Source organism: Eufriesea mexicana, unplaced genomic scaffold (assembly GCF_001483705.2).
Source record: "Eufriesea mexicana isolate 0111107269 unplaced genomic scaffold, ASM148370v2 scaffold739, whole genome shotgun sequence".
NCBI lineage: Eukaryota > Metazoa > Arthropoda > Insecta > Hymenoptera > Apidae > Eufriesea > Eufriesea mexicana.
The window spans coordinates 828048-846766 of NW_016908892.1; the positions used below are offsets into that span (position 1 = coordinate 828048).

General features: G+C 39.7%; 1 protein-coding gene across 2 annotated transcripts in view; it reads left to right on the forward strand.

The window, feature by feature from the left end:
• The window catches only part of Glut4EF (Glucose transporter 4 enhancer factor), a 169723-nt gene that overhangs the window by 59099 nt on the left and 91905 nt on the right, over window positions 1-18719 (forward strand). For both annotated transcript variants that reach the window (XR_001890146.1, XM_017898855.1), the window contains exon 2: window positions 11277-11437. Coding sequence is in view for 1 of the 2 variants with exons in the window: in XM_017898855.1 (XP_017754344.1) it covers window positions 11277-11437 (161 nt within the window). In the remaining variant the exon portion in view is untranslated. The remainder of the gene's footprint in view (window positions 1-11276; window positions 11438-18719) is intronic.

Genomic DNA, 18719 nt, shown 5'->3' on the forward strand with positions numbered 1-18719 from the left:
GAAACGAAAGTTTCAATCTTTTCCGTTTTTTTTTTTTCTTTTTTTGGTGTCAGGACACGCGTAGATTAATTAATAAAATTTTCTAACGTATGGAAAATATATTTTTAAGGTGAACAAATGGAATTTTAATTTACGGTGAATAGGTATATTTGGGAATTTTAATTTTAATTTGGGAAAGTGGAAAGTGATTACGTCTTTTAAAAATTTTAAAAATCACTGTGTCTGAGATAAGTGTTTGTACTTGAAAAAAGGAACGATTCTCAGATATCTTTCATTTCCAGGAATAATAGAACACCTGTTTCTGGGACACCCCGGTATACCAAGATTAATTTCTTGAAACATGCACCGCAGAATGTTGATCATTCCAAAGCGAGTTATCGAAATTGTGAAACGGATTTCGTAAGTGGGGAGGAAATTATGTTTGCAGAGATTGGACTTTTTCAAAATTGTATTTACGAAGATATGAAAATTATTCAAAGTACTTGCGCAACTGCTTGCATCATTCGTTTATCGTTTCGTTGCAATCGGACAGAGTAAATATAAGCATGTTTCGCGTGAAACGAGGATTTCTTAATTCCCGAATATTTTATAATTTTATCAAAATCGGAGTAATTCGAGGTACTCCATGAAATCTTCGCGTTTTCGAGGCTTTTGCGTCGTTTTCTTCGTTGTTCGTCGCGTTTATCTTCCCGCCAGATAGAAGCGGGAGGCTTTTAATCGCGCGTTGGAAACCGGCAAGACCGTCTTGTTCTCGCGATAAGTCTAGTCTCGATCGACGATTATTCGGCTGATTTAGTCTCCGATAACCACCATTCGGCTGGTCTCGATAACCGGCTAATCGTACGGATTTGCTGGAAATTAATGCGACATTCCTGCCGGGAAGGTGCATCCGCGAAAATTCGCCCCGGAAGTTAATTCCGTGAAATAGGTCGCGTTTATCCTGATCCTTGTTCGCTTGGAATCGACTTTAAATCGTCTCGTCCATGAAAATCGTAGCCAGATTTATAGTTTTTACTCTTCTATAGCAATTACGTGTATATAAAAATATTCGAACATTCGCGTTTGATTTTAATAATTTAATATATGGATTATATATTATACATTGAACCGAAGTGTTTGAGATTATGAGATACGTATACAGCAGGAGAGAAATCTGAGGATCGTGGCGGTAAAATTATTATATCTGACATGATTGATCGTTGTTCTTGTTTTCCTGTATTTTATATTACAAGATTTAACTTCGTTCGAATAAAATAAAATTGAATATTAAATTAAAATATCATTAATCGTAGAACAAAAAGGTTTGCATACGATCCTTGTGTCGCTACGACGCTCCACTGAGCACACTAGCGCCACCACGACCCATATCTACGTATGTACGTTTAATGCACCACAGCTGTCGTACGTATCTTCGAATTATTTTCTAATTTTACCACTGTAATTCTGAAATCTTCTTGTACACGCCATATTATTTTTAATACTTAATTTCAATTTACGTATTTGATTTATTAAACTAAGTATACTTATAGTATATACTTTGAAAGTGTCCTGCAGAGGTTAGGTGTGTTGGCGAGTGTTCCGTTAGAAAGTTGGGCTAACAAGACGAGATGAATTCGATTTTATTACTCAGTCTGTATGAACACGTCAACGGTGGATGCTTATCGAAGAAAGTTTACACTGCAGAAATACACGTGAAACCAATTAGGCGAGGGAAGTAACCGAGTATCCGGCGAACCCAGAAGAAAGCATGGCGAAATTCGATCTGTAATAAACTTCTCATTACCTCGACATTAGATTTGTATTAACTCGAGGAGATATGAAACGCGAGAATGGACACGCCATTTCCTCTTTATTTTATGTTCTCGCTATAATCTTCGTCTCATTATTTATCCACGCCATGCACCAACTTACCCTTTTCTTACGCGTTGCCTTCAAATCGTTGCATTCTCATAACGATTTTTACATTCAGATGCTCTTGCATGATTGATAGATTAGGTTGCAATCGTTGGAAGTACCGTGTCTTAAAAATTTACCGCCATTAAACTGTATCTAGGTGACTTCTGATGATACCGTATGATCGCAGAGTGATTCCATTCGGTACTCCATCTTGTTCTGCTATCTTCTCATAGCTGCCATTTTGTTTACAGCTTCTGATCTCGGAGCTGATACTTAAAACACTCCACCTATGGTATTTTCATTAGAGATCAATTCTATTATGCCTGACGTGTGTCAACAGTCAGCATAGGCAGAGCTAATTAGGACCTAGGATTTTCACACAGTTTTGCAATCTATTATTTCACTGACTACCATTTCCAGGACTCTGATTAGCTTCTTTGACTTGACACTCAGATTAGAAATAGTCTAATACTCAGAAACTTTGTCGTTTCTTATAAGAGTCGCACTCCAAGAGTCACAATAGACAGAGTGATTCCATGAGGTATTATTCCATTTCATCCTATTATTTTTTGATAGCTGTCATTTGGATCGAAGTTTCTGATCTATGAGCTGATACTCAAAACGCTCTAACTATAGATCAACTATATCTATAGTATTTTTATTAGAGATCAACTTTACTATGCCTGATGTGTTTCAACAGTCAGCATAGACAGAGCCACTTAGGACCTAGAATTTTCACACAGTTTTGCAATATACTATTCCATTGACTGTTTCTAGGTCTTTAATCAACTTCTTCGACATGACACTCAAATTATAAATAATCTGACTACTCACAAATTTGTCAGCCACTGACAATGACAACTTCTTCAACCTGACACTCTACATACGAATACTCTGACTACCCACAAACTTCATCGTCTTTTACAAGAGTCATCCCAAGAATCATCATAGACAAAATCACTTGGACCCTGGAATTTTCACAAAATTTTACAGTCTACCACTGATACTGACAACTTCTTCCATCTGATACTCTAGATACGAATAATCTGACTACCCACAAACCTCATCGTCTCTCACAAGAGTCACCCCAAGAGTCACGATAGACAGAGCCACTTGGACCCCGGAATTCTCACAAAATTATGCAGTCTGTCATTCACATAGGCAACTTCCTCAATCTGACACTCTACGTACAAATACTCCGACTACCCTCAAACTTGGCCATCCCTCGCACCCCAACAGTCGCTCTATCCATAGTACCCCATAGCCTAGGATCCTCATAAACCTTGACAGCCCACTCGCATCGACTGCGAACTGAAACTTGCATCTCGCGCTGACTTCTTTCACAATTACCAATAAATTACCAGTAAATCACCGTGCAAAATGGCAGTCGATGCGTCGACTTCCACATCTGTACCCGACCCAATGCCGAGCCAGTGTAGGAAGGAGCGGAAAGCATTCCCAGGCAAGCGGAGCCTCGTTAAACGACTATCCATCTGGCCTAACAGTACCGGTATTTTTCAGCTGATATTTCCTCGAGGAAAAAGGCGCTGATCGTTCCGGCGATCTCGTTCCCGGCCTTGTGAGCCAGGTAACCCGTGTCGGTATACCCGTTCGCCTATTATTACAATGTTTAATGGTAATCAATTAGCTCGTTTCCCAAGCGTTTAACGCGTCGATTAGAATCCGCTCGGCCTGCACGCTCCAGTTAACCAAGCTGTCCGTGGTCTTACCCCGTGTCAGCTGAAAAGGACTCCAAGTGGACCACACTCTCGGGACGTCGTGCATCCTCTCCGTGACCTCTATTCTCATCCATTTTTCCTTATTTTTCATCACGGTTTCTCGTTATCTCGCTGATACATCGAGTCTGCGTTTCCTTTTGCCACGCGTCCGAGCCAGTGCTCGGTAATTATTCAAACGATATCCGGCCTGCTGTACGTTTCATTGCGATTAGAGAGGTAGCGTGAACGTGTAATATGGTCCGATTCCTTGCTTTTCCGATCATCCACTGAATCATCGCGATTCATCGGGATTTCTCGTTTCGTCGCGTCTCGGGGTATTTCCAGTCGGCTAAGGATTGGGATTCGATCTGGAGAACGCTCGATCGAGGGATTAACGTTGATTAAGGTAGGCTAAGCCGGGAGATAGCTGAGAGGAGAGTTTCTTGTTTTATTTATCAGGAAAATCCCACTAGTTTCACGGTATGAAGAGAAAATACATACGTAGAACGAGGAAATGTAAAATACGTGCATATTATTATTTCTTTTCTTTATTAATCAGTATGCAGGTGTACAATTTGCACGTGAGCATTTGGTACATTTTGTAGGGTTTAGATGTACGTTACATTTGATGTTTGTCTGTGTTATCGAGGCGAGTAACTTTCCTGTGAAAATGACTGCCAGGTTTTAGTCTTTAGCAGGTACCAGGTCTGTTGATAACGAGTAGGTATAAAATTTGCAGGAATATCTCAGGTAGAGTGGGTCCATGATTAGGTATTCTGCAATTTGGTTGGTTAGTGTTTTCTTGGCTTCGTTATTTCTTCATTTTTACTATACTATACTATACTAGGCTTATACAGGATGAGTCATCACATATTGCCATCTAGATATACGTCATTATTATTACGCATAGCGAAAAATGTTTTGGATGAAATTGAATGGTTTTGAGAGAGGCATATTATGATAGTGCTAGTCTTTTTGTAGATGGACGTGTAAAGGACATATGAAAAGAATATGAAGGAGCATCAGCTGATGTAATAGGAAGTATATGACTCCATTTAAAAAAATATTAATGACCTTCATATGTCCTTTATACGTCCATCTACAAAGAGCTAGTACCATCAGAATTTGCCTCTCTCAAAACCATTCAACGTTATCCATTTATACATTTTTCGCTATGCGTAATAAATATGACGTACATCTAAATGGCAATATGTGGTGACCCACCCTGTATATTGTTGGTAAGAGAAGATAGGAATAATTAAAGTTGAATTGAAACGATGTGAAATATTCTCATAATGCATTGCAATGCTAATGTTTTATTAAAATTAAATTGAAATAATGTATAATTGTTTTTAATATCCTGCTTTATTAATATTAAATAGTAATTAAATAAATAATAATTAATATTGCATAATAATGTTCTTCTAACGTTATAGACGTTGTTAATATCTTACTGTCATTCTTCATCGAGCCTTTAATTTTTCAAAATTAAACTGAATCTTTGAAGACATGTCAGGGGTCTGATTACCCTAACTGCTGTCATAGTCTTCTATCTTAAATCGTCGAGTAAAAGAACGAAGGAGCCATATTTATAGTTTCTTCTATAATTACAAAGGAATTAGCTAGTGAAAAAATATTAAAAATCATTATCACAGTTTATCATGCACTATTCTCTATTTCTATGGCAAGAATAGGCCGCCCTTTGCACGCAAACAGATCCATATTCGCGAAATCTCATGGAAATGCTGGTACACGGTATGGAAATATCCCTGTTCGCGGGATGAAAGTTTCGAGTGATAAATTTCCTCAAAATCCGCAAACTTTGCCACGCGGAGGCACTCGGGTGGGATACCCTGGACGATCGCCGTGGCAGGGCGGTTCTGGTGGGTAATTGTAGCCGATGGTTCCGGTGGAAACGGAACTCGTGGCGCGGGTGAGGAATAGATGGAAAACGCAAATCAAATTGCAAATGCGGGCAACGAAGGCTGATGCAATCCGCGCATGAATAACGCGTGTCTCTCGGGGCTGTTCGCTCCTTGCGCAGGAATAAGCCGAGTAATTACGAGGAAGTAATCACCGTGCCGACGCGATTAAGCGGTCCAGGTGGATCCAGGGGAAAGTGCGGACTCATGTCGAAATTTCAAACTTTCTCTTGGGGTGGAACAGGGTAACCTGAATGTCCGTCTGATGGTTCCCTTTCTTTCTTCTTATTTCATTTGCGTGGGAATGTGGAGGAACGTAGAGGTCTATGAGAGGCTTAGATGAGAGATGAAGAAGTCCGAGTATTACATGTAAGTAGGTCTAGTTGGTGTCAAAATTTTAGGAAAGGGTAACCTGGATGTCCAGTTGATGGTCTCGTTTCTTATTTATTTTATTGCATGGAAATGTAGATGTGCATAGATCTGTAAGCGTTGCACATGAAAGTTGGTGGAGTCTGGGTATTAGAAGTGTGAGCCTAACCTGTTTCAAAATTTCAAGCTTTCTTTTGGGGTAGAACAGGGTAACCTGGATGCCCAATTGGTGGTCTTATTTCTTTTCCATTTTATTGCATGGAAATGTAGATGTGCATAGATCTGTGAGGGGTGTACATGAAAGTTGGAGGAGTCTGAGATTTGGAAGTGTGAGCCTAGTTCCTGTCAAAATTTCGGGAAAGGATAATCTAGATGTCTAATTGATGGTCTTATTTCTTTTTTATTTTATTTTATAGAAATGTAGATCTGCAGAGATCTGTGAAGGGTGTACATGAGAATTGGAGGAGTCGGGGTATTTGTAGTGTAGGCCTAACCCGTGTCAAAATTTCGAGCTTTCTTTTGGGGTAGAACAGGGTAATCTGGATGCCCAGTTGGTGGTCTTATTCCTTTTTTATTTTATTTCATGGAAATGTAGATGTGCATAGATCTGTAAGGGATGCAAATGAGAGTTGGAGAAGTCCGAGTATTGAAAGCGTGGGTCTAATTCATGTCAAAATTTCGAACTTTCTCTCGAGGTAGAATAGGGTAATCCGGACGTTCGTTTGATGGTTTACTTCCTTTCGGTTATTTCATTTTGGTGGGAATGCAGAGGAGTGCAGAGGTCTATGAGAGTTGGAGAAGTCCGAGTATTGGAAGTGTAGGCCCAGCTCGTGTCGAAATTTCGAACTTTCTCTTGGAGTAGAACAGGGTAACCTGGATGTTCAGTTGGTGGTCTCGTTTCTTTTTTATTTTATTTCGTGGAAATGTAGATGCTTGTAGGTCTATGAGAGTGTAGACGAGTTACAGGAGTCTGGATATTGGAAGGATGGGTTTAGTTCGTGTAAAAATTTCGAACTTTCCCTTAGGCTAGGACAGAGTAACCTGGATGTCCATTTGGTAGTCTCTTTTCTTTCTTTTTATCTCATTTTCGTGGCAGTATAACAGAATCCATGTCTATAAGGAGAGTTGAAGTCCGAGTATTGAAAGTGTGCACCTAGTTCGTGTCAAAATTTCAAACATTCTCTGAGGGCAAAATAGTGTAACCTGGACGACCATTTAATGGTCTCGTTCCTTTCTTATTATTTTATTTTCATGGCAATGTAGGTGTATGTAGCTCTGTGAAAGACATAGCTGAATAGAGAACTGGGTTTTAACCACAAAGTGACACAATGCCCAGAAAACGAATAAAAATGGTCACACGAAGTGCTACTCTTGCTCCTCGACAGTAAAGCGTTTTCCTAGCATTCGAATCGAAGTAGTCGGCGAAGAGAAAGGTTGCCATAACAGTAAAATAAAAGTTGGATGCCCGTTCTGACTAACCCCTTCAGTACTGAACAGTTTTCCAGCGAGAACTCTGTGGACTTTGTACCTGGCAAGTTTGAGAATGGACTATGAGACTGTAGGGTAGCTCGTTTAACTGAAATAAGCCATACTTCACCCTTAATTACAGCTACTGACGTTTCTCGTGGAAAGATTTAGCAAAAGATGCAACTTCTCTTCGATTTAACATTATGCAACATAATCAACATTTAACCCTATGCACTCGGCGATTTTTTCGTTACAGAAAAATAGTACTTCGAGTAATATGCAAATTAAGTTGCAGAATTATTTTAATTCTACATTCCACGCATCGTTGGGTAATTTTAAATTTGATATATTAATTAACATCGATTTTTAGAATCTGATTAAATGGCAATGGAGAGTCGTCTCTCGAGTGCAAAGGGGGTTAATACCGTGTAACATTATTATTATTATTATTCTTAACGTATCTCCATATTAATAATTTTATTTTATAATTCTCTTCAAATTTTCCTAGGATTATATCCCTACAGGAATTATCCTATCTCTATACCTGATTTAGATAGATCTCTGGGGGTCCCTCTCATAGGTTTGCTTTTCTAGTCTTGTGCTTCCTACGGTACTGCTGGTTGGTATCCTCTTGGCCATCTTGCTGTGATAGGTAGCAGGTAGAAGGACGCAAGGAAGGGATGCCTTTCGTCCTGGGCCTGTTAGTGGACTCCTCAGTAAGGTCTTCTAGCAGACCCTACCTAGACAGAGGACACTTAGGTAGCATAGGAATTTGTATTTATATAAAGTCGAGGATTCACCGAGGACTTGCGAGAAATCTCGAACCTCCGTTTTCCATCTAGCGGTGAGAATATGAACTATAAATCAACTCATACCAAGAAATGCGAGATTAACTCGGTGGAAAAAGAAAAATAATCTATCAACGAGTTAGTTTGTAACAGTCCCATCGAATTTTCCCCACATAGTTCTTAAAACAAACGATTACGAGTGCCTAGGTGCACACTGTGCACCTAGGCATCAAGCAGTCGGAGAGCTCTCCGAGCTAAAGTCGGACAGCACCGGTGCAGATTACGCGATGACGGGATAAGTTGCGTCGATGGGAAAGTAATGGATGTAACGTTTGGTTGCACGAATGATTGGAAAGTACCGTTTCGAATTGTTCACTGGGATTATCGGGGATTTCGGAGACCTCGGGGCGATCGGCTGACCGGGATCTCGCAGCGAATTTTTCAAGCGAGGAATTTTCAGTGGTATTGTTTACCTATTCGCCTATAGTGCGAGGCTCGAAGGCGAGGAAGTCGGTCCGAACGAGAGTGTTATGATCGAGAGGCGTGGTTTCTAGACAGGGCTCGATGTAAACAGCATAGTTCAGGCTCACGGTCAATTTTCACCGGTGTCTTCCTGTCTCAGTTACGTGTTGTGCTCGAAACGGTTCGACGTGTCGCCACGTGCTCCTTTGCTGTCGATTATGGCACCGGCTGTGGGAACTGAAATTATAGAACCAGGGGTAAATTCGATAAATTGAGTGTTTGAATAGTTTAATTTTGAAAGTGCGTGCTTGTGTGCTTGATTAGTTTTAAGTTGTGACGAGTATACTTGGTGGCAGAGTGCATTTGGAATAAGATTGAAGCGAATTGTAACAAAGCTACACTAACACTGGTGGTGATGTATGTATTATATGCACGTCAGATCGACTCTATATTACTACAATAGTAGTGACTTGAAGTTAAATTGCACTCTATCAATAGTAGTGATTTGAAGTCAAATTGCTCCCTATCAATAGTGGCAACTTGAAGTCAAATTGCACTCTATAAATAGTGGCGACTTGAAGTCAAATTGCACCCTATCAATAGTAGTGATTTGAAGTTAAATTGCAGTCTATAAATAATGGCAACTTAAACTCAAATTGCACACTATAAATAGTGGCGACTTGAAGTCAAATTGCACACTATAAATAGTGGCGACTTGAAGTCAAATTGCACCCCATCAATAGTAGTGATTTGAAGTCAAATTGCATTCTATAAATAGTGGCAACTTGAAGTTAAATTGCACTGTATCAGTAGTGGTGATTCGAAGTCAAATTGCATCCTATTAATAGTAGTGATTTGAAGTTAAATTGCACTCTATAAATAATGGTAACTTAAACTCAAATTGCACACTATAAATAGTGGCGACTTGAAGTCAAATTGCACTCTATCAATAGTGGTGATTTGAAGTCAAATTGCATTCTATAAATAGTAACAACTTGAAGTCAAATTGCACCCTATCAATAGTAATGATTTGAAATCAAATTGCATTCTATAAATAGTAACAACTTGAAGTCAAATTGCACCCTATCAATAGTAGTGATTTGAAGTCAAATGCATTCTATAAATAATGGCAACTTGAAGTTAAATTGCACTATATCAATAGTGGTGATTCGAAGTCAAATTGCATCCTATTAATACTAGTGATTTGAAGTCAAATTGACTGGATATCAATAGTGATAACGTGAAATCAAATTGCACCCTACTAATATTGGTGATTTGAAATCAAATTGCACCCCTCCAATAGTGGTGATTTGAAGTAAAATTGCACCCTTTTAATGGTAGTGATTTGAAGTCAAATTGGCTTAATATCAATAGTGATAACTTGAAGTCAAATTGCACCCTACTAATAATGGTGATTTTAAATCAAATTGCACCCTGCCACTAGTGGTGATTTGAAGCCAAATTGCACCCTATTAATAGTAGTGATTTGAAGTCAAATTGACTCAATATCAATAAAGGTAACTTGAAGTTAAATTGCACCCTATCAATAGTGACGAACCTATCAATAGTAGTGATTTGAAATCAAATTGCATTCTATAAATAGTAACAACTTGAAGTCAAATTGCACCCTATCAATAGTAGTGATTTGAAGTCAAATGCATTCTATAAATAATGGCAACTTGAAGTTAAATTGCACTATATCAATAGTGGTGATTCGAAGTCAAATTGCATCCTATTAATACTAGTGATTTGAAGTCAAATTGACTGGATATCAATAGTGATAACGTGAAATCAAATTGCACCCTACTAATATTGGTGATTTGAAATCAAATTGCACCCCTCCAATAGTGGTGATTTGAAGTAAAATTGCACCCTTTTAATGGTAGTGATTTGAAGTCAAATTGGCTTAATATCAATAGTGATAACTTGAAGTCAAATTGCACCCTACTAATAATGGTGATTTTAAATCAAATTGCACCCTGCCACTAGTGGTGATTTGAAGCCAAATTGCACCCTATTAATAGTAGTGATTTGAAGTCAAATTGACTCAATATCAATAAAGGTAACTTGAAGTTAAATTGCACCCTATCAATAGTGACGACTTACACTCAAATTGCAGCTTATCAATAGTGGTGACTGGAAGCCAAATTGACTCAGTATCAATAGACACGATTGGAAATCAAATGGAAAATATATACCTCTATCTAAGGATACATCAAATCGACATTATGTCACTACTATACATCACTACGAAGTCCATTTCACTTTGACTCACCACTATTCACAGGAATTCAATTTACCCTCAAGTCACTACCATTAATAGAGAATCAATTTCACTTCGAGTCACCACTATTGATAGCAATTCAATTCGACGTCAAGTCACCATTACTAATAGGAAATCAATTTGACGTCGCGTTACCACTAGTGCTATGAAACTAGTGCTATGAACCCTCCACTCGAAGTTTAAAGCAACGAGAGCTAAAATACCATACTATAGTGTTTCAAAATTATTCTTCTTTTTTTTTTTCTTCTTTTTTTTTGAAGTCACTGCCCAATCGGATTTACGCTGGCAAAGTTCAGCGATCCTGTAATACAATAAGCCACGATTTTGAGTATGACATTCCATCTTATGGGGTACGTTCATCCTGTTGCAGACTATGAGGCTCACTAAACGTATAGACGAGGTCAGGTTGCTCGAGTCACGTAAGAGTGCCCGGCTGGCCGATCAGGATACAGATTTCGCTAGGCTCGCCGATATGGCTGGTGATCGCAAACGGGCCTCATCTCACTCCATCGATGTGCCACACGTGATTGGGTAAGTCCCTAATTTTACTCCCAATAAATACAATTCGCATGAATTTTATCTTAACATCGAATTTTTCTATCTCGAATTCACGTCGGATTTAAAACTTCCTTTTCACACGACCGATTTACGTGAAACCCATTTTGTAATCTTTCTTATATACCTATAAATACATATTCCCATAGGGGATTGTCTTTTATCGAGTCTTTGCACTTGGTTGGTCATATTCGACTGTGTTATTCCGTATATACACGGTATCTCTCGAAAATATTCGAATTTTCTATTTCAAAAGCATTTTCTAACCTAGAAATTCGGATTTTGACGGAAGTATAGTAAAGTATAGTAAATTACGCGTGCAATAATTATTTTATTGGCAGAAAATTACGACCAGGGGGTAAAATCAATGATTAAAATTTTGATTCGACGATTCGAAAATTTTTGAGAAATTCGTGAAAATTCTGATTAATTATATCGTTGAGTCATGACTGTGTCTCAAGATATAATAGTATTTCATTTTAAATTTATATAAAACATTGATCATTATAGTTAGTAATGATAAAGCTGATAGAACTAATTAACATACTTAGGAGTAAGAATAGATAGGAATTGAATATAATACAACAATAAAATAGATTAGTCTAGCCATCAACGAGACATGTCTCTCCGTCAACTGTTCGAGTGACACTCATTTTGGAACGCAGGAATTTATTCAAAGTAAATACCAAACGTTGCTTCAGTCTAACTACATACCAACTCCAAGTGCAAAGACTTAATTATCTCCCCAGCAGACCCTCTGCTACCCAACTAACTCGCCAACGTCAATAGGTATCCTGTCATCCCCGAGAATCCCAAAGATCCTCCAAATCCTGCACGCAATCGTTCCCACAACCGACGTACAAAATCCAATGAAGGAACCACTAACCACCACTGTATCGGCTTATAAATCATCGACTCGTGAGTACAATTCAGGTCCGATTCGTCATTCGCTGAATGAGACCTCGTTGAGAAGGAGCCTAACTCTGCGCTAGACGCGATAGGGGTTCAAGCAAAGGTAGCGATATTTTCGAGAAAAAATTCGTTTTTCGATGGAAACCGGGATTTTCTGGTAGTCGAGAGGCAATAGTAGTATAAGTGATACACACCTACTCTCGTAATCGAACGATTTCAGCCTCCCTTGGAAAAATTCTGGGCGCCTGCTCGGACCCTTGCACGCTAGATTTCGCGTGGACACGCGTGGGCCTGCGTACACCGCCCTCGTTCGCACACTATTACTGTGTGGATAGGAGTATATGTATAGCCTGAGAATATTTTGCGAATATTTTGGAAAATATCGGAAATATTTGGGTTTACTATTTACAGTAGCAGTTAATCTTGTTTCAAGGAAGGATTGGTTTTGATCGTGAAAATAGAGAGGAAATTACAAATTTTCGTCAATTTTGTTTATTAACATTCGCGATTAATATTATTATATGATATGTTAAAGGGAAGTCAAAGTTTGGAACTCAAAAATATTAAAAATTTATCTACTATCATTAATAATTGCATAAATAAAAATACATAACATACAGGAAAACAGGAAGCTTGGTGATACAACATACCTATCGTATTCACGAATGAAGACAAAAGTACAAAATGAATAAAAATAAAAGAAAATTGGTGGATTTTGTTTCGGGGAAGAGTCACCTCTAGTGAGATCTCGTTAGTTTTGTCTATCAACATTCGCGGGTAATATTCGAATTTTGGGGCTCTGAAATGTCAATATTCCATCTACTATCATTAATAATTGTATGAATAAAAATACACAAAAAACTGGAAGCTTGGTTATTCAAAACACCTGAATTAAGCAACCAAAAATTTCTCCATTTTGACTGTCATTATCTCAAAGAACAGACTCATAAGACTAGCTGAAAGTTTGGCTACCCAAGACACCTAAATTTCCCCAACCATCATTGTCGTTCGAAATAGATCCAAAAATAAGAATAGAAATTAACATATGGAAGAACAAAAGCATCGGTGAGCCAGAACCCTGGTACCCGAAGAGACCCCAGCTTCGTGGTTACTACTTAACTTGGCTGGTTACTATCAATATTTTCGAAGACATCCAATCTCCATGCTTCACGCGCCCCACCCTGTATACACGGGCACAAGCACACCCGATTTCCGTGTGCGTGTCGCGCCTAAAAATCGAAGGTATCTCCGCCTAGTTCGAAAAAGGCTGCGCGCACCCACAGGCTGCATCAGGAGGGAGCGTTAAAAGGCGTCTGGTTGCCGATCGTTAGACCGTGAACGCACCCTCGCCGGACACCTGTCCCTCGCCTTTCCACCACACGCAGTCGTCCAAGTGCTTTTCGTCTCTCACCCTCGTGAAACGTCCTGGAATCCGATCCAACCGTCGCGATTCCACGTCGGCCATGGGGGGACGCGTTTCGTGGGATCGACGAGCGCGGAATTTCTACGGAGACGAGGGAGAGCTTTGACCTTTCCGAGGGGCGGGCATTTTGTCTACCGAGATGTCGCCACCGGAGCCCACGCAGCCTTTTTCCCGCCACCGTTAAGATACTACTCGAGGTATCAGGTTTGAGGTTAGAGCTGTGGCTCCTCGATGATCTTGGGATCTAGGCTCCCAAAATTTGAATTTTAAATTTCGGATTTTGGATTTTACGTGTTTATTGGAGATTGATGATTGGGTTAGAGGGATTTGCGTGGTTTAGTGGGGAGTATAGAGGATTGGGGAATATTGGGGCGAGTGTAGTGTTGTTTGACTATTTCAGAGTTTGGTCTGTGGATATATTACTTGATCCTGGGATCTTCAACTGGTTTTGGGGTTTTGGTTTTAGTTGTTGATTGGAGATTGGTGCTTAGGTTATAAGGATTCGAGTTATGGAGTTGGGAGTATAGAGGTTTGGGGAATATTGGGGATAGTTTAGTATTGTTTGACTCCTTGAGAGTTAGACTTCTAGATATAATAATAATACTTAAGCCTGAGGTCCTCAATTGATTTCGGGTTTTTGGTTTTAGTTTTTGATTAAAATTCCGATTTTTTAATTATGTAGTTGAGGAATATAGAGATTCGTGCAATATTGGGGCTAGTTTAGTATTGTTTGGCTATTTGACAGTTAGACCTTTGCATGTATTACTTCATCTTGAGATCTTGAACTGATTTTTGGGAGTTTGGATTCAATTGTTTATTAAAATTTCGATTTTTGGATTATTTAGTTGAGAAATATAGAGATTCGTGGAATATTGGGGCTAGTTTAATGTTATTTGACTACCTGATAGTTAGATCTTTGCAAAAATTACTTGATCCTGAAATTTTTAACTGGTTTTAAGATTTTGGTTTCATTTCTTGATTAAATGTTCGATTTTTGGGTTCCTTAGTTGAGGAACATAGAGATTCGTGGACTATTGGGGCTAGTTTAGTATTGTTTGGCTACTTGACAATTAGATCTTTGCATACATTACTTGATTCTGGGATCTTGAACTGATTTTTGGGATTTTGCTTTCAGTTGTTCATTAAAATTTCGATTTTTGGATTCCTTACTTGAGGAATATAAAGATTCGTGGAATATTGGGTCTAGTTTAGTATTGTTTAGCTACTTGATAATTAGACCTTTGGTTACATTTGGTTACATCGATCCGGGGATCTTAAATTGGTTTGAAGATTTTGGTTTCATTTGTTGATTAAATTTTCGACTTTTGGGTTCCTTAGTTGAGGAATATAAATATTCATGGAATATTGGGGCAAGTATAGTGTTGTTTGGCTCCTTTAGAGTCAGACCTTTGGACATTAGATGATCTTCAGATTTTGGATTGATCGTGAACTTTTATTTTATTCGTAGATTCTAAGTTGAGCCTCGATTTTATGGTTCAGAGAGTCTAAATTATTTTCAGTTATGTTACTTTAGTTTACCACGGTATCGCAAGATACTAGATCGCGATTCTTTTCCTCGAAACGGTATTTCGCGCTTATGATTTTATGTAAATACATTTATCGCAGTTGCGAAAGTATATTCCAGCTGAGAATGAACTTCTAACTAGTCGAGTTTGAAACTAAACGGAAGACACTTCGAGGATCTCAGAAGTTTGATCGAATCAGAGTCTCAGAAATACACCGGTATGATTCCCAACCACTTAGGAACCCTCCTACAATAACCTTCTTTTGTTCATCTCTACCCTCGAAAATTCTCTGTTAGATCTCCATTAGATCCTCGACCACGTAATCCACCTAGCTGCCAAAATTGCCTATCAGATAATTACATCTTCCCGTAAAACCCAATCCCAAATTCTATTCGAATAAATAAATTCAATAACTGCTTTAACCTATTTTATCACACTGCTCTTACCTCCCATTTCAAGGAATATTTATACCCATTCACCGAAATCCCTGTAAACTGTCACGGTTCACCGACGACCCCAAGCTGAATTCCTCAAAACACCTGCATAATTTCAATAATTATCTTGTCGTATTTAATAATCCCACTCTTATCTTTCACTTAACTCGATCAATGGGTAAAATCAAATTTTTCTACAGACGTAACAAAAGCGCAATCCCTACGAGCTGTCATGGGTCACCGATCACCCCAAACCTCCTCACGCTCCACCTGCCTAACTTCCCCAATTTTAATAACTATCTCAACATTTCCTAATTCATTAATTCCACTCTTATCCCTCGCTGAGCCCCAGCAATGAATAAATCAAGGACTGTTTATACCGGCCTAATGAAAGCCTAATCCCTGTCAACTGCCACGGGTCACCGATCACCCCAAACTTTTTGTACCTCGTAAAAATGCAAATAAAACAGATATACGACTCCATCAGGCGGGTAATTCTTCCTTCGCGATGCTTTCGCAACCCTCGATCAAGCTTTAGGACCTACGAATCCCACCCTTTCACGTGTCCCTACCCCCCACTAGGTTAGGAGATAGGGAAACTGTGATCTGGGTGCGTGGGGGTTACTCTGCGTTGCACGAAAGAAGTCATCTGAGAAACTTGTAGGACCGAATCCCCCCAGTCCAACCATTCTAACATCATGGCAGAAGTAGAGTAAAACGCTTCCCTTATTGGCAGAACCGATCTCTTCCTATTAGCTCGGTCATAGAACACCACGTGACAAAGCAAGCGAACAAAGCAACGAGACAAAGTGAGACAGAAGCAAAAATTAGATGCAAGAGCGTAGACTCGTCCTAAAGCGTAGTAGTGCTTCCAATTCATTGTAAGTTAACTCTGAGATAAGATTTCTTTCGCGGATATCTTACGCCTATGTTAACGTACCACGTTACCAAACTTGGAGATAGTAGTTTTGGGAGTGTCATAGAAGAGTGGGTATAACTAACAAGAGTATAGGCGGAGCAAGTGGAATACCCCTCTTGTCCCGCAACCGAACGTGATGACTTCTTTCATGTAACGCACAGTACGTCACATAGTACCAACAAACGCTATTGCTACGATTGGGATTTTTCGACATAAAATTAACCCTTTCGGTACTACTATCGCCAAATGACGGCGGCCATGAAACGTTCTCTGAGTGCTACCGTCGCCTATTAGCGGCATCCACGAAACGTCATCGATGACTGTCTCGATCCAAATGAAAAGTTTAGTGTCAATCACGCTCGAGTTTCTATGAATACCGCAAAACACGTTTTCGTGGCTTCCAGTGCAACCACTCTTGTGGAAAACTTCCTCTCGTACCACGAATGTATAACCGTGGCCAGCTCCTCCGTACCGAAAGGGTTAACTCTGAGGTAACATTTCTTTCGCGGATATCTTACGCCTATGTTAACGTACCACGTTGCCAAACTTGGAGATAGTAGTTTTGGAAGTGTCATAGAAGAGTGGGTATAACTAACAAGAGTATAGGCGGAGCAAGTGGAATACCCCTCTTGTCTCGCAACCGAACGAGATGACTTCTTTCGTGCAACGCACAGTAGTTCCGAATTTTACGATTTGGTACCGTGAAATAACAATTCGCGTTGCAGCGTTAGAAAAGCGTTAATTTCATTTTTACTGCGCGCCATGACAGCCACGAGACGACTTTCTTCGTCGAGGCCTCTTCGACTGCACTTCGTGGGGGCCGTCTTACGCCTATGTTAACGTACCATGTTGCCAAACTTGGAGATAGTAGTTTTGGAAGTGTCATAGAAGAGTGGGTATAACTAACAAGAGTATAGGCGGAGCAAGTGGAATACCCCTCTTGTCTCGCAACCGAACGAGATGACTTCATTTGAACATAGTAGTTTTGGAAGTGTCATAGAAGAGTGGGTATAACTAACAAGAGTATAGGCGGAGCAAGTGGAATACCCCTCTTGTCTCGCAACCGAACGAGATGACTTCTTTCGTGCAACGCACAGTAGTTCCGAATTTTACGATTTGGTACCGTGAAATAACAATTCGCGTTGCAGCGTTAGAAAAGCGTTAATTTCATTTTTACTGCGCGCCATGACAGCCACGAGACGACTTTCTTCGTCGAGGCCTCTTCGACTGCACTTCGTGGGGGCCGTCTTACGCCTATGTTAACGTACCATGTTGCCAAACTTGGAGATAGTAGTTTTGGAAGTGTCATAGAAGAGTGGGTATAACTAACAAGAGTATAGGCGGAGCAAGTGGAATACCCCTCTTGTCTCGCAACCGAACGAGATGACTTCTTTCGTGCAACGCACAGTAGTTCCGAATTTTACGATTTGGTACCGTGAAATAACAATTCGCGTTGCAGCGTTAGAAAAGCGTTAATTTCATTTTTACTGCGCGCCATGACAGCCACGAGACGACTTTCTTCGTCGAGGCCTCTTCGACTGCACTTCGTGGGTGCCGTAGCTGCCCAACGGGGCTTTTAAAGTCTGAATAATGAACGTTGGATTGTTTCCTTGCCGTGGATCTTGGCGACGTGGGTCGCAGGGGTGGGGTTGGCTCGCGGTGGAAGGGGTTGGATGTTAATGCACTCGTGGGTGCTGTAGATAAGTTTCTTTTTTTACGAGACTTGGGCCAGACGATAGGAAAACTCGAAACAGATGGTTGAACGGCGTACGTGTCGGAATGGGGGATTTTAATGGGGGTGTATGTAGTCTGTTCTGGGAGAACGTGTGGTTGGGTAAGATGGATAGGGTGCTGGGCGAGGTTTGGCTATAATTTTTTAATTTTCTAATACTTTCTTGTAGTGTGTATATGTGATATAATTTAATACAGGGTGAGCTTCTGTAATTCGTCTCAAATTTTACAACTTAAAAAGTACATATAGGAGTAATAAATTATTTATTAATTAAGGTAGAGATGGCTGCTAGTTGAACCTAATCGTCTCGAT